Raw genomic sequence first — 16,301 nt, forward strand, 5'->3', positions numbered from 1 at the left:
AAAAAAGACATTATGGGGGAAATTGACGAATTTGTAATATAGACTATAAAACATTCATGATAATTTCCTGAGTGTGATAACTACTTTTAGTTTTTAGTAAAAGTATATTCTTAGTAAATACACACTGAAGTATTACAGAGCAAGGGAATATGATAATCCAACCTGCTCTTTTTTTTCTTTAAGATTTTATTTATTTGACAGACAGCAATCAAAGTAGGCAGAGAGGAGGAAGCAGGCTCCCTGCAGAGCAGAGAGCCGGATGTGGGGCTCAATCCCAGGACCCTGGGCTCATGACCTGAGCTGAAGGCAGAGGCTTTAACCCACTGAGCCACCCAGACGCCCCTGTGGTGGTCTTTAAATGTCCCTGTAAGTTTGAAATTATTTTCAGAATAAGGAATTTACGTATAAATAAGTAAAAATTATTTGATACCCCTAAAGTAAGAGAATGGAGTAAGAGTAAACCACCTAATTATAGATACTGAACACGCACAAACTCATTGATAAATTAGGTGAGTAGTTTTCAGCTCTCCAGAGTTCCCTGAGGGAGCACCATAGTGTTCACTACATTTTATCCAAATGTATCTGAGTCATTCCAGTTTGAGGCTCAAATGATACTAGGACCCCATTCACGCAAAACAATAAGGCCATATTCCTCACTTAAGACATGTCAGAGAGTGTCTGGGACAACAAGATGGGACATTCCCTATAAAGGTCAACTCGACTGCATCTCCCCAACATGCATCCTACAAGGACAATTTTCCTTCATAAATGCCAAAACATTTTTCTTTTCCTTTTTAAATTTTAATTATTCATTTGAGAGAGCAAGAGAGCACAAACAGGGGGAGAGGCAGAGAGAGGGGGAGAAGCAGACTTCCCACTGAGCTGGGAGCCCGACACAGGACTCGATCCCAGGATCCGGAGATCATGACCTCATTGATGCTTAACCATCTGAGCCACCCAGATGCCTCAAACATTTTTCAAGAAGAGGCAGCATCTGGTAGCAGAAAGAACACAGGATGTGTCCCAGCAGACAAAAATTCTAGCTCTGCCTTTTTCTCTTACTAGTTCTTCCAACTCAAGCAAACAATTGGACCTCTGCGACCCTAGTCTCAATGTAAAAGGGGAGGCTGGAATAGACAGAGGAGGGGTCCCAAGCTCAAATATGTACATGGCAAAGCCTGGTAATAAGAGGAGGGGAGCAAGGAGGCACCTGTGACAAATTGGAGAGCGTGCAACTGTCTAAATGGGGGACCCGCTTCTCAGCTCCAATCAGCTTCTGCCAGGATGGCCAGAGATCTTGACATGGAACATTCTCCAGAACAGATCGCACTCTTAGGCGGCAAAACAAGTCTCAACAAATTCAAAAAGATCAAAGTCATACCATGCATATTTTCTGACCACAACATTATGAAACTAGAAATCAACCACAAGAAAAAGTCTGGAAAGAGCACAAATACACAGAGGTTAAATAACACGCTACTAAACAGTGAATGGGTCAAACAAGAAATCAAAGAAGAAATGTAAAAAAAAGTTACATGGAATCAAATGAAAATGAAAACACAGTGGTCTAAAATCTTTGGGCTGCAGTACGAGCGATTTTAAAAGGAAAGTTTATGGTGATACAGGCCTACCTCCAGAAGCAAGAAAAATCTCCAGTAAACAACCTGACCTTACACCTAAAGGAGCTAGAAGAAGAACAACAACAAAACCCAAAATCAGCAGAAGGAAGAAACTAATAAGGATTAGAGCAGAAATAAATGATATAAAAACTAAAAAAAAAAAAAAAACCCACAATAGAATGATCAATGATCTGTTCAGATCTTTGAAAAGATAAACCTCTACCCAAACTCATAAAAGAGAGAGAGAGAGAGAAAGAAAGAGAGGGGACTCAAATAAACAAAATCATAAGTGAAAGAGGAGAAATAAACTACACACCACAGAAATACAATTATAAGAAAATATTATGAAAAAATATATGCCAACAAATTGGACAACCTAGAAGAAATGGATAATTTCCTAGAAACATATAAACTACCAAGGGTCCTGGGATCAAGTCACATATCAGGCTCCCCACCAGCAGGGAGCCTGCTTCTCCATCTCCCTCTGTCCCTCCCCTGCTTGTGCTCTCTCCCTCTCTGTCTCTCTCTCAAATAAATAAATGAAATCTTGGGGCTCCTGGGTGGCTCAGTTAAGTGTCTGCCTTTGGCTCAGGTCATGATCTCAGGGTCCTGGGATCGAGCCTGCATCGGGCTCCCTGCTCAGCAGGAAGCCTGGTTCTCCCTCTCCTGCTCCCCCTGCTTGTATTCCCTGTCTTGCTGTCTCTCTCTCTCTGTCAAATAAATAAATAAAATCTTAAAAAATAATAATAAAAAGTAAATGAAATCTTAAAAAAAAAAAAAGGAAACATATAAACTACCAAAACTGAAGCAGGAAGAAATGGAAAATTTGAACAGGTCAATTACCAATGATGAAATTGAATCAAAATCAAAACATTCCCAACAAACAAAAGTCCAGGAATAGATGGCTTCACAGGTGAATTCTATCAAACATTTTAAAAAAAGATTTTATTTATTTATTTGACGAGAGAGAGAGAGAGAGAGAGAGAGAGCACAAGCAGGCAGAGTGGCAGGCAGATGGAGAGGGAGAAGCAGACTTCCTGCTGAGCAGAGACCCCCGAGTGGGACCCGATCCCAGGACTCTGGGATCATGACCCGAGCCAAAGGCAGACGCTTAACTGACTGAGCCACCCAGGAGCCTTAACACGTTCATTATTTGCAGATGCCATGATACTATATGCAGGAAACCCTGAAGACGTCACCAAAAAAATTACTAGAACTGATACATGCATTCAGTAAAGTCACAGGTTACAAAATCCATGCAGAAGAATCTGCTGCATTTCTATATACTATTAATGAAACGGCAGAAGGAGAAATTAAGAAAACAGCCTCATTTATAATTGCACCAAAAATAATAAAATACCTATGATTAAACTCAACCAAAGAGGGGCGCCTGGGTGGCTCAGTGGGTTAAAGCCTCTGCCTTCAGCTCAGGTCATGATCTCAGTGTCCTGGGATCAAGCCTGGCATCCGGCTCTCTGCTCAGCAGGGAGCCTGCTTCCTCCTCTCTCCCTCTCTGCCTGCCTCTCTGTCTACTTGTGATCTCTGTCTGTCAAATAAATAAATAAAATCTTTAAAACAAACAAACAAACAAACAAAAAAACCCTCAACCAAAGAGGTGAAAGACCTGTACTCTGAAAACTATAAAACACTGATGAAAGAATTTGAAGATCTACCTGATACCAGCACAGGTCAAACTTCTGCCCATTCAAGTCTTCAAGGATGGTGTTAATCTCTGCACTTCTGGTTAACTATCTTTTTTTTTTGAAGATTTTATTTATTTTGAGAGAGAGAGAGAGAGAGGGGGAGAGAGAGCACAAGCCAGGGGGAGGGGGTAGAGAGAGAAACAGGTTTCCCACTGAGCAGGGAGCCTGATGTGGGGCTCGATTCCAGGACCCCGAGATCATGACCCGAGCTGAAGGCAGAGGCTTAACGACTGAGCTACTCAGGTGCCCCTGGTTAACTATCTTAATAGGATGTAGGGGTTCCAGGGGCTTTCACTTAGCCATTCCTGCAATAATGTCCTCATTCTAAGGGTCCAAGAGCCAATGTGGAGATCCTGCCAGTTGCCATAGATGTCTATCCTAATTATTAATTTCCTAACTGGAAATAACCACAGGTTGGGGCTGTGGATCAGCTGAGCCCCCTGTGTGTTGCACTTGAGCTAAAAATCCATCTATTACCTGACCACCATAAGCCCCCACCTTGACTCGTGGGCCATAGTGCAATTGGATCCCCCAGGAATTGGCATTGATTCAGTATCTAGTAATTCTCAAAGGTCTGGATATTTTCTTTTCTCTAATGCACATTCTAGTAAGCAGTCCACAGTTCTTTTCTCAAGGAGACTCAATCTCCGTCTTTTTAAAGATTTTATTTATTATTTATTTGACAGACAGAGATCACAAGTAGGCAGAGAGGCAGGCAGAGAGAGAGGAAGGGAAGCAGGCTCCCTGCTGAGCAGAGAGCCTGATGCGGGGCTGATCCCAGGACTCTGGGATCATGACCTGAGCCGAAGGCAGAGGCTTTAACCCACTGAGCCACCCAGGAGCCCCTCAATCTTCTTTTTAAAATAAAGATTTATTTATTGGGGCGCCTGGGTGGCTCAGTGGTTGAATCCTCTGCCTTCGGCTCGGGTCATGATCTCAGGGTCCTGGGATCGAGTCCCACGTCAGGCTCTCTGCTCAGCAGGGAGCCTGCCTCCTCCTCCTCCTCCTCTCTCTCTCTGCCTGCCTCTCTGCCTACTTGTGATCTGTCAAATAAATGAAAAAAAAAATTTTTTAATAAATAAATAAATAAATAAAGATTTATTTATTTACTAGAGAATGTGTGCCCAAGAGCAGGGCGAGCGGCAGAGGGAGAGGGAGAGAAGCAGACTCCCTGCTGAGCCCAGTGCAGGGCTCATTCCCCGGACCCTGAGATCATGACCTGAGCTGAAATCGAGATCAGACGCTTACCTGGCTGAGCCACCCAGGTGACCCTTTTTAGAAAACCTTTATTTGAAGGGTTGGGGGAGAGAATGTGGTGGGATAGGGCAGAGGAAGAGGGGAGAGAGAATCCCAAGCAGACTCCACATGGAGCGCAGAACCTGAGGCAGGGCTCATTCCCATGACCCTACGACAATGCGATCACAACCAGAGCCCAAACCAAGAGTCGCCCCCAGCTGACTGTACCACCCAGCTCCCCACCCCTCAATATCCCTTTTAATCAAGGTGCTCTGAATCTATGCTGACTTAGGTCTAGAAACTGGGAGAGAGTTCGTGGCTTTCCACTATAGGGACTCAAGTTAGATATTTTGGCTATCAAAGCAAGACTCCCCCCCCCCCCATTATATAGATCAAGCAACTTTTTAGTAGGGCCATTCATCTATTTGCTCTTAGGAACATGGTGACCAATGACCACCGCCAAAGTCGGCTGTGGGCTGACGTATTCTGATTACTGGTATGTCCCTGCTGCCCTTTCCAGCGGAGGTACCGATCCTATCTTTGGTGATAATACACAGTCATTTAGCCTCTGCTACTCAGGTTCCCATCATCCTCACTGCAATCAGTCCTCCCATGTGATGAACCTATGGCATGGTTAATCAGAGCAATGACAGAGCTTTCCAGTAATGCTGGTGCTTTCCTCACCAATGTATTTCTCAACGCCTTAGTGGAGGAAATGTCTTCTAGGATTTCTTGTGGAATGCAGTTAGGAGGTAAGTATGTTGATCACACGTGATAAGCCTGCTCCAATATTCCTATCAGTCTAAGCCCTTGGAGTCTTTGTTCCACAACAGGGAGGGAGGTTGGGCATCTCAGCTTCATCATGGTAGGCCAGTGTTGAGTTTGAGTTTCAGTCAGCACACTAAGTAAACTGTTAGAGCCACATCCAACTGCATGAGCCAACACGTTAAACCCATACTGTCAGGGCGCCTGGGTGACTCAGTGGGTTAAGCCTCTGCCTTCATTCAGCTCAGGTCGTGATCTTAGGGTCCTAGGATCGAGCCCCACATCGGGCTCTCTGCTCAGCAGGGTGCCTGCTTCCCCTTCTCTCTCTGCCTGCCTCTCTGCCTCCTTGTGATCTCTCTCTGTGTGTCAAATAAATAAACAAAATCTTTTTAAAAATTAAATAAACCCAGACCATCTAGTAAGGGCACCTACATCAAAGAATTTGACCCAACCTAGGCTATATTTTCTCACTTGGCCTAATACCCTCAGGATCCCCTTCCATACATATTTTGGTATTTTGCTGATATATGTTAGCAAAGTCTTGTAGCCCTTTTGCTACATAACTTATTTCCTCCTGGGTAATAGTGTGCACCTAAATCCTTTGGGTTCAGCGAGATTTGATCTTATTATAGGTCTAATGGTGACAAGAAGTGGTTGTGATTGTGATTGTTCCTCTCCCAAGGAAGCTGTCCCAGGGGAGGTTATTGCAGTTTTCAAGCAAGGAACACTCGTCTCCCCAGACACTGGAAGGCAAGCTATTTCTACTGGCAAGCACTCAGAAAACAGGTATTCACGATTTTCAGTTTCATCATAGTTCAATAGGGAATATTTATTCCAAGTTTCGGGATCCCGCTCCTTCTCAGTCAGTGCCTAGAACTGCACATAAGAAACTTGTGAGACAGTTATTGTAAGGCACTGCCTCACACAATTCATTTCTAAAATCAGTTTAATTAGGGTACAATTAAAATACAGAAGTTGAACATACTTAAAGGGCAAAATTTGATATATTTTGACATATTCATATACCTGTGAAACCATCACCACAGTAGAGATAGTGAGCATATTTTTCATGCCAAAAAGTTTCCTTGTCACCATTTGTAATCTCTCCCTCTCTGAACTCCTTTATCCCCAAGCAACCATTGGTCTGCTTTCTGTCACTTTGGATTATTTGCATTATCTACAGCAGGAGCCAGCACATATTTTCTGTAAAGAGCCAAATAGTAAATATTTTAGGTGTGGACAATAGGCAAAAATGAAGATATTATATAGGTATTTGTATAACAAGAGAGAAAACAATTTCTTATTGGTGAGATTAGGAATAGAATAATAATTGAGCACAATTTTTATGATATAAGTTTACTAATGAAGTTTCTATAACATTTTGTCTACCTGATGTTCAAAGTTAGTGTTCCCTCTCATCAAAATTTATCACAAATTGGGGTGCCTGGGTGACTCAGTGGGTTAAGCCTCTGCCTTAGGCTCAGGTCGTGATCTCAGGGTCCTGGGTTCGAGCCCCACATTGGGCTCTCTGCTCTGAGGGGAGCCTGCTTCCCCCCTTCTCTCTCCCTGCCTCTCTGCCTACTTGTAATTTCTCTTTATCAAATAAATAAACAAAATCTTTAAATAATAAATAAATATATAAATAACAAATTTATATATTTGTTATATATTCAACAACAAACAAATAAACAAGACAAACAAAAATAAATAAATAAATAAATTATCACAAACCTTTATCTGTTAATTCTGATTTGTAACATGATGTTTAAAAATGTCTTTCACCAAAAAAAGTCTTTCACACAGATAGCTACTGCCAAATACAGATGTCAATCCATGAGTGTATGATTTTACTTAATCATATTCATCATTTGAAAAACACTTCTAGAATTCTATTAGATTTCTCATTCGATAGTTGCTTTTTAGCATGTTGCCACATTGCAGTTTGATCACTTCCAACTGAAGGTTAAATGGAATTGCTTTAATCACACAAACGGATTTTGAAATACGAAACTTCCTTTATACTTGTATTGAAGTCCTAAAATTGCTGCTGGAATTGTAGTTTGAGTTTGGAAAATATAGACAGCTATTTCAAATTTATTGGGGAATGGAGATCTTTTTGTTTTAACTTTTTACATCCTGTGTATAAAGCAGCTTGCCATTAGTTTTAATTCCAACAATGTTGTCGAAATTGCTTTACAGCAGTGTAAGTTATGTATATAAGTAATATTTTGCCTTATAATTTTAGGTTGAGTTTGTTAAGAAACGTTGTCAAGGGCACCTGGGTGGCTCAGTGGGTTAAAGCCTCTGCCTTCGGCTCCGGTCATGGTCCCAAGGTCCTGGGATCGAGCCCCGCATCGGGCTCTCTGCTCAGCAGGGAGCCTGCTTCCTCCCCTCTCTCTCTGCCTGCCTCTCTGCCTACTTGTGATCTCTGTCTGTCAAATAAATAAATAAAATCTTTAAAAAAAAAGAAAAGAAACGTTGTCAAGTCTGCAACAAAAGCTAGTTACCAAAACCATTCAGTGCTTGACAGTAGTAACTAAGTGTGGTTCTTCTCATTCAGAAAAATTTCAGTCTAAAACCTGAGTTCAAAAAACCCCACCAGAAGGTTAATATTGCTAAGACATCAAATTGCTATGTGGTAGGGTAAGTCAGAATATTCAGCTTCTATGCCTAGTAGAAGTTTATAATGGTAAAGTCCACAAGAACAAATTAAGTTCGTATAACGCATTCAAATCATTTCGGCAAAGTACCTGTGGATGAAATACAATTAATAATTCCAGGCTTTAAACACTTTACATTTGTCACAAGCTTTGTAAATTTGTCCAACTAAGACTTTTTCTACTCCACATAGATTTTTACCAACATCAGTGTAACACATCTTAGCAGATTCCACTTCAGTTTGTAATGAATTAGTGTTTCCTTAATTTCTTTAAAAATATTTTTTCCTGTCATTCTTCCACCCAGATTATTCATAGAAGTTAATTCTTGAGGGATGTCTGGGTGGCTCAGTCAGTTGAGCACCTGACTTGGTTTTGGCTAGGGTCATGATCTTAGGGTCCTGCAATCCAGCCCCACACCAGGCTCTGCACTTAGCAGGGAGTCTGCTTGGAATTCTTTTCTCCTCCCTCTCCCTCTGCTGCAACCCCACCCCCGCTTATGCTCTCTCTCTCTCTGTCGAATAAATAAATAGAATCTTTCTTTTTAAAGATTTTATTTATTCGACAGGGAGATCACAAATAGGCAGACAGGCAGGCAGAGAGAGAGGGGGAAGCAGGCTCCCCGCTGAGCAGAGAGCCCGATGTGGGGCTCGATCCCAGGACCCTGAGATCATGACCTGAGTGACCCGAGCCGAAGGCAGAAGCCCAACCCACTGAGCCACCCAGGCGCCCCTATAAGTAGAATCTTTAAAAAGAAAGAAAGAAACAAGAGTGCCAGAACTGTATAGTCTCTTTCCCAAATACTTAATTAAACTATTGTAATTCGACAGCAGCAACAGACAATAAATAAAATAAAGTGTGTATTTTTAAAAAAGATTTTGTTTATTTATTTGTCAGAGAGAGAGTGCAAGCAGAAAGGACAGCAGTCAGAGGGAGAAGTAGGCTCCCCACTGAGCAAGGAGCCCGATCTGGGACTCGATCCCAGGACCCTGGGATTATCACCTGAACCAAAGGCAGAGGCTCAATGTACTGAGCCCCCCAGGTGTCCCAGTGTGTGTATATTCTTATAAAACTTGATAGACACTGAAGTTTGGATTTCATATTATTTTCACATGTCATTCTTCTTTTGCTTTTTTGCAGCCAACTAAAATTGTACAAATCATTCTTAGTTCACAGCAAAAACAGGTGGGAAGCTAGATCTGACCTGCAGTCTGTAGTTTGCTAACCTCTGATCTACACACTGATAAATCACAAACATATATCTCAAGCCATAGCCTATACCCTGAATTTCATGCTTACATATTCAAGTGCCTACTTCACATCTCTATTCGGATCCTATGCATATGTCAAAATAAGCCATACAAACCCAGAGTCCTAGTCATTTTCCTCCAAAATTGTATCTTGAAAGATTCCAAAAATATAAAATCACTGAAAGGAATTAATGAACATCTGAGTACCCACAAACAAGATTATATCATTAACATTTTACTAGGGGTGCCTGGGTGGCTCAGTGGATTCAGCCGCTGCCTTCAGCTCGGGTCATGATCTCAGTGTCCTGGGATCGAGCCCCGCATCGGGCTCTCTGCTCAGCGGGGAGCCTGCTTCTCTCTCTCTCTGCCTGACTCTCTGCCTACTTGTGATCTCTCTTTCTGTCAAATAAATAAATAAAATCTTAAAAAAAAAACATTTTACTAGACTTGTGTTATCCACATACGTGCCCATCTATCCATCCTTCTATTGATGTAGTAATCAATCATAGTTTTTTTGTCATATAATTTTTCAATGCATTTCAATGTTAACTGAATAAAATCAATACACCTCACCCTAAATACGTCTGCATGTATATTATTAGGTAGAGTTCAATGGTTGTTTTACAGTCTTTTTTTTTTTTCCCCTGTCAAGGTAGGTACAAGTCATATACGTTTTAGAGTTCTATGCAAGTGGAATCATGCACTTTTCACTGTTTTTGATCTGGCTTCTTTCACTCAGCACAATTATTTTAAGATTCATCCATGTTGTTGAATATCAATAGTTTCTCCCTTTTTATTGTGGGGTAGTATTCCATTTTATGTTACTATCACAATTTGCTTACCATTCACCTGTTGCTGGATCTTTGGGTTGTTTCCAGTTTTTTGGCTTTATAAATAAAGTTTCTATGAACAGTCATGTGTAAGTTTTTGCATGGACATAGATTTCTTTTCTCTGGATAAATACCTAAAATTGGAATAGCTGGATCATAGGGTAAGTGTATGTTAACTTTTTAAGAAACTACTGAACTATTTCTACTGACAGTTTCGGTTTGCTCCACATTCTTGTTGATGCTTGATATGATCAGTCTTTGCATTATAGTTATTCTGATAGGTATAGAGTGCTATCTGATTGTGGTTTATTTGTAATTAAACCATATTTTCATGTTCTTATTTTCCATCCATATACCTTCTTTGGTGAAGAGTCTGTTCAGATCTTTTGCCCATCTTTTAATTGGATTGTTTGCTTTTCCTCTTGAGTCTTCAGCGTTCTTCATCCTAAATCAGACATAGGCTTTGCAAGGATTTTCTCCCAGTTGATTGCTTATCTTGAGTGCCTTTTGGGGCGCCTGGGTGGCTCAGTTGGTTAAGGGTCTGCCTCCAGCTGGAGGCAGCTGGGGCTGTGATCTCGAGGTCCTGGGATTGAGCCCCATGTCAGGCTCCCTGCTCAGCGGGGAGCCTGCTTTTCCCTCTCCTTCTGCCTCCTCCCCTGCTTATGCTCCCTCTGTCTCTCCCTCTTAAATGAGTAATTTTTTTTTAAACTGCCTTTTGAAAAGTATACTTTTTTATTTTGGTGAGGGCTAACTTAAACATTTTTTTTTCTTTCATGGATTGTCCTTTTGGTGTTGAATCTAAGAAGTCTTTGCCCTAACTGAAAGTCACAAAGATTTTCTCCTGTGTTTTCTTCTGGAAGATTTATAGTTTTAGAGTTTATATTAAGGTCTAGGATGCATTTGGAGTTATTTTTTGTATATGGAATGAGATATGGATCAAAGTATTTTGGTGGGGGATATGGATAAATTATTCCAGCACAATTTGTTGAAAGGGTACCTTGGCTCCATTGAATTACTTTAGTGAATTTGTACAAAAGTCAATTGTCCAGGGGTGTCTGGATGGCTCAGTCATTAGGTGTCTGCCTTTGGCTCAGGTCATGATCCCAGGGTCCTGGGATCAAGCCAGGAATCAGACTCCCTTGCTCAGCAGGAAGCCTGCTTTTTCTTCTCCCACTCTCCTTGCTTGTGTTCCCTCTCTCACTGTGTTTCTCTCTGTCAAATAAATAAAATCTTAAAAAAAAAAAGAAGAAGTCAGTTGTCCATATATGTGTGTGTATTTCTGCGTTTCCTATGCTATTTAACTGATCAGTTTGCCTGTCTTTACAAGATTAAATTATTGTGTTTTTTTTTAAAGATTTTATTTATTACCAAAGAGAGGGCACAAGCAGGGGGAGTGGCAGGCAGAGGGAAAAGCAGGCCCCCTGCTGAACAAGGAGCCCGATGTGGGACTCAATCCCAGGACCCTAGGATCACAACCCAAACCTAAGGTAGACGCTTAACCAACTGAGTCACCCAGGTGTCCCAAGATTACATTGTTTTTGATTACTCTTTTATTTTTTTTAAGATTTTGACAGAGAGGGGCGCCTGGGTGGCTCAGTGGGTTAAGCCTCTGCCTTCGGCTCAGGTCATGATTCCAGGGTCCTGGGATCGAGCCCCACATCGGGCTCTTTCCTTGGTGGGGAGACTGCTTCCTCCTCTCTCTCTCTGCCTGCCTCTCTGCCTACTTGTGATCTCTCTCTGTCCAATAAATAAATAAAATCTTAAAAAAAAAAGATTTTGACAGAGAAATAGCGAGAGAGGGAACATAAGCAGGGGGAATAGAAGTGGGATAAGCAGGCTTCCCCTGCTTCCCGATGTAGGGCTCAATCCGAGGACCCTGGTATCATGACCTGAGCTGAAGGCAGACGCTTAGCGACTGAGCCACCAAGGTGCCCCAATTACTCTTTTATAACAAGACTTGAGATCACTGTAGTGGTAGCTCTCTACTTTGTTCTTCTTTTTCAAAGTGTTTTGACTATTACAGGTCCTTTGCATTTCCATATACAGCTTGTTAATTTCTACAAAAAAGTGTTGGGATTTAGTGTGGATCACATAGACCAAAAAGAATTGCTATCTTAACAATATTGAGTCTTCTAATCAATGAGCAAAGTATAGCTCTCAGTTTGTTGAGAGTACTCATTTTTCATTCTTCTTGGTTTTCAGTGCACATGTCTTTCATATCTTTTGTTAGGTTTATCGCCAAGCATTTCATTGTTTGGTATTTTTGTAAATGTTTTTTAAACATTTTAATTTTTAATTATTTGTTGCTAGAATACAGAAGTACAACTGATTTTTTTTATGTTGATATTGTGTTTTATAACCTTGCTAAATGCCCTTATTGGTTCTACTAGCGCTTTTGCAGACTTCATTGGACTTTTTACATAGACGATTTGTGTATTCTGTGGGGAAAAAAAAAAAGAATTTTATTTCTTCTGGGGATGGTAATTCTGGTCCTTGTTACTCCATCTTGGCTGAAAGCAGAAATCCTCCACACAGTTTTTATTTCTGATTTTAAGCAAAATCAACACTGTGGCTACAGGAAATAATAGATAATTTTAGAGTTGTCATGGAAGCTCTCTGGTCCTGAGACCAAGACAAGGACCTGGGAGTTAAAGGACCCGAGTTTGTCATTTTCCCTCTGTAAACAACCAGTGCACTTGGAAGGGCTCGTCCCACAGTACAGTTCTCATAGTTATCATTATTGATACAACAGTCAAGTGGAATAGCCACGTGGGCGCCCCAAAAACACATGCTTTAGTTAATATGTACTCATCAAATCAGCCATAGGTGACAAGCCATAGGTGACATTTTGATTAACTGTAACACCACTGTACATCATGGATTATTAATATCCTATTTCCCATTTTTTAAAAGATTTTATTTATTTATTTGAGAGAAAGAGAGAGGGAGCAGGAGCAGGAGAGGGGCAGAGGGAGAGGGAGAGTCTGAAGCAGACACCCCACTGAGTGTGGAGTCCTACTCAAGTCTCATGACCCTGAAGTCATGACCTGACTGGAGACCAAGAGCCGGAGCCTCAACCCACTGAGCACCGAGGGATACCCCTCACCCCCATTTCCCATTTTCAAGGAGCTCCAACCCAATGGCATGACCAAACAAATCCCGAAATTCCACACTTGTGGGTCTATCTCCAGGCACCTCTCTTGGTACTAATTCTCTATCAGTCAGGATTCAATCATGAGGCAGAAAGAGTCATTTAAACAGGGAAGTTTTTACATACGAATGATGAACTATTTACATGGGATTATTACTACGTATGAATAAAAGAGAACTCAAGGGACGCCTGGGTGGCTCAGTCAGTGGGTTGAAGCCTCTGCCTTCTGCTCAGGTCATGATCACAGGGTCCTAGGATAGAGGCCTGCATTAGGCTCTCTGCTCCGCGGGGAACCTGCTTCCCCTCTTTCTCTCTGCCTGCCTCTCTGCCTACTTGTGATCTCTCTCTCTCTCTCTGTCAAATAAATAAATAAAATAAAATAAAAAAAAGAGAGAGAGAGAGAGAACTCAAAAAATACCAAAGGCTGAGGAGAGTACCGAAGAAAGTAACAAAGTTAAAAAGTGGGTGCCCTCCTCCCAGCTGGGATTCAGACTTCATTGGAGAGATGTGACCGCAGCACCGTGGACGGTCGAGAGAAGTTTGCTGGGTTGCCCCAGGGCGGAGCGACCCATAGCCAGTGGGTGGAGGCTGGTTGAGGGGGGAGGGTGCGGGGGCTGGTAGGGTAAGCGGGGAAACCCATCTACTGAAGTGCTGGTTGCTAAGGCTGTCAGGCAGGGAACCACCAACTGGGACTGGCAAGCTGGCAGTTCAATGTCACTGGGTGTCCCGTGCCCTGCTGCCTACCACAACCAGCAGAACAACAACAACGACAAACGAAACCACACACACAAACGACAAAAACAAACAACAAACCCACCACACACACACAGAGGAAACAAGAAAAGCCCCTACTTCCTAAGGTATTCCTCTAACGCCCTCTACTGGCAAGAAAAAATGTTTACCAGTTCCAACCCCAGTAGCAAGCAAAGCAATTAATAGATTCGGAATCAAGAGGCAATACACTGGTTAACTGGCACACTGTACTGTTAGCCATCTACTTTTTCACCAGCATGGACTTAGAGTAAAAAGAAAAAAAAAAGGACAGTTTCCCTTAAGGATGTTCTTGTTGAAACAATCAAAATTATCCATCTTATTAAATCTCAACCCTTGAATACATATCTTATTAATATTCTGCAGCATTATTTGACAAGAGTTGAAGTGACAGAATTTGAAGATATTAAATCAGGTTACAGAATAGATTTTTATTTTGATGAAAACCCTTACTTCGAAAATAAAGTTCTCTCCAAAGAATTTCATCTGAATGAGAGTGGTGATCCATCTTCAAAGTCCACTGAAATCAAATGGAAATCTGGAAAGGATTTGACGAAACGTTCAAGTCAAACACAGAATAAAGCCAGCAGGAAGAGACAGCATGAGGAACCAGAGAGCTTCTTCACCTGGTTTACTGACCATTCTGATGCAGGTGCAGATGAGTTAGGAGAGGTCATCAAAGATGATATTTGGCCAAATCCATTACAGTACTACTTGGTTCCCGATATGGATGACGAAGAAGGGGAAGGAGAAGAGGATGATGATGATGATGAAGAAGAAGAAGGATTGGAAGATATTGATGAAGAAGGAGATGAGGATGAAGGTGAAGAAGATGAAGATGATGATGAGGGGGAGGAAGGAGAGGAGGATGAAGGAGAAGATGACTAATGGAACACTGATGGATTCCAACCTTCCTTTTTTAATTTTCTTCAGTCCCTGGGAGCAAGTTGCCGTCTTTTTTTTTTCCTTTTTCTTTTTCTTTTCTCCTCTCGTGCTCATTTGCCCTGTTTTTTGAAGTCTCCTTTTTCTCTCCCTTTATACCATGGTTCTCAGCTTATTTTGGGGGGAAATACCTTGAGCAGAATACAGTGGGAAAAGAATCTCTACCCCTTTTTGTTCCAAATTCATTTTTGTCCCTTCCTGTCTCAACAAAAACAAAAACTTTATGGAATCAACACCACCGTGCTCTGTGGGAAAAAAGAAAAACCTTCTGCTCCCTTAGCTCTGCTGGAAGCTGGAGGGTGCTAGGCCCCTGTGTAGTAGTGCATAGAATTCTAGCTTTTTTCCTCCTTTCTCTGTATATTGGGCTCAGAGATTACACTGTGTCTCTATGTGAATATGGACAGTTAGCATTTACCAACATGTACCTGTCTACTTTCTCTTGTTTAAAAAAAAGAAAAGAAAACTAAAAAAAATGGGGTTATAGAAGGTCAGCAAAGGGTGGGTTTGAGATGTTTGGGTGGGTTAAGTGGGCATTTTGACAACATGGCTTCTCCTTTGGCATGTTTAATTGTGATGTTTAACGGACATCCTTGCAGTTTAAGATGACACTTTTAAAATAAAACTCTCTCCTAATGATGACTTGAGCCCTGCCACTCGATGGGAGAATCAGCAGAACTTGTAGGATCTTATTTGGAATTGACATTCTCTATTGTAATTTTGTTCCTGTTTATTTTTAAATTTTCTTTTTGTTTCACTGGAAAGGAAAGATGATGCTCAGTTTTAAACGTTAAAAGTGTACAAGTTGCTTTGTTACAATAAAACTAAATGTGTAAAAAAAAAAATGGGGAGTACGGATGAAGCTGTCATGTTGCATAATGAAGAATGGTTATCTCAAGGAAAGACACGTGTGAGATGGAGGTGTGAGTTGCACTAACCTTTCTTTTATGGAGCACCATTTTTACTCATAAGAATGAAGAACAGGGACGCCTGGGTGGCTCAGTTGGTTAAGCAGCTGCCTTCGGCTCAGGTCATGATCCCGGCATCCTGGAATCGAGTCCCACATCGGGCTCCTTGCTCGTCGGGGAGCCTGCTTCTCCCTCTGCCTCTGCCTACCATTCTGTCTGCCTGTGCTCGCTCTCTCTCCCTCTCTCTCTCTGACAAATGAATAAATAAAATTTTAAAAAATGAAGAACAGATTATTTTATCTAGAATTGGGTATCTACCTGGCAGACTTTATTTTAATCCCAGTGTAGTTAACATACAGTGTCATATTAGTCTCAGGTGTGCAACATAGTGATTCAACAATTTTTTAAAGATCTTATTTATTTATTTGACAGAGAGAGAGATCACAAGTAGGCAGTGAGGCAGGCAGAGGGA

The 16,301-nt window shown here is 41.5% G+C and overlaps 1 protein-coding gene across 1 annotated transcript in view; it reads left to right on the forward strand.

Moving 5' to 3' along the window:
- The window catches only part of LOC111162201 (protein SET-like), a 19,830-nt gene extending 4,448 nt beyond the window's left edge, over positions 1–15,382 (forward strand). The window contains exon 2 of the mRNA XM_022526430.1: positions 14,349–15,382. Coding sequence (XP_022382138.1) covers positions 14,349–14,870 — 522 coding nt within the window. The 3' untranslated portion in view covers positions 14,871–15,382. The remainder of the gene's footprint in view (positions 1–14,348) is intronic.
- The last annotated feature ends 919 nt before the right edge of the window (positions 15,383–16,301 follow it).

This window comes from Enhydra lutris, unplaced genomic scaffold, assembly GCF_002288905.1.
Source record: "Enhydra lutris kenyoni isolate GAN:26980312 unplaced genomic scaffold, ASM228890v2 scaffoldscaffold90, whole genome shotgun sequence".
NCBI lineage: Eukaryota > Metazoa > Chordata > Mammalia > Carnivora > Mustelidae > Enhydra > Enhydra lutris.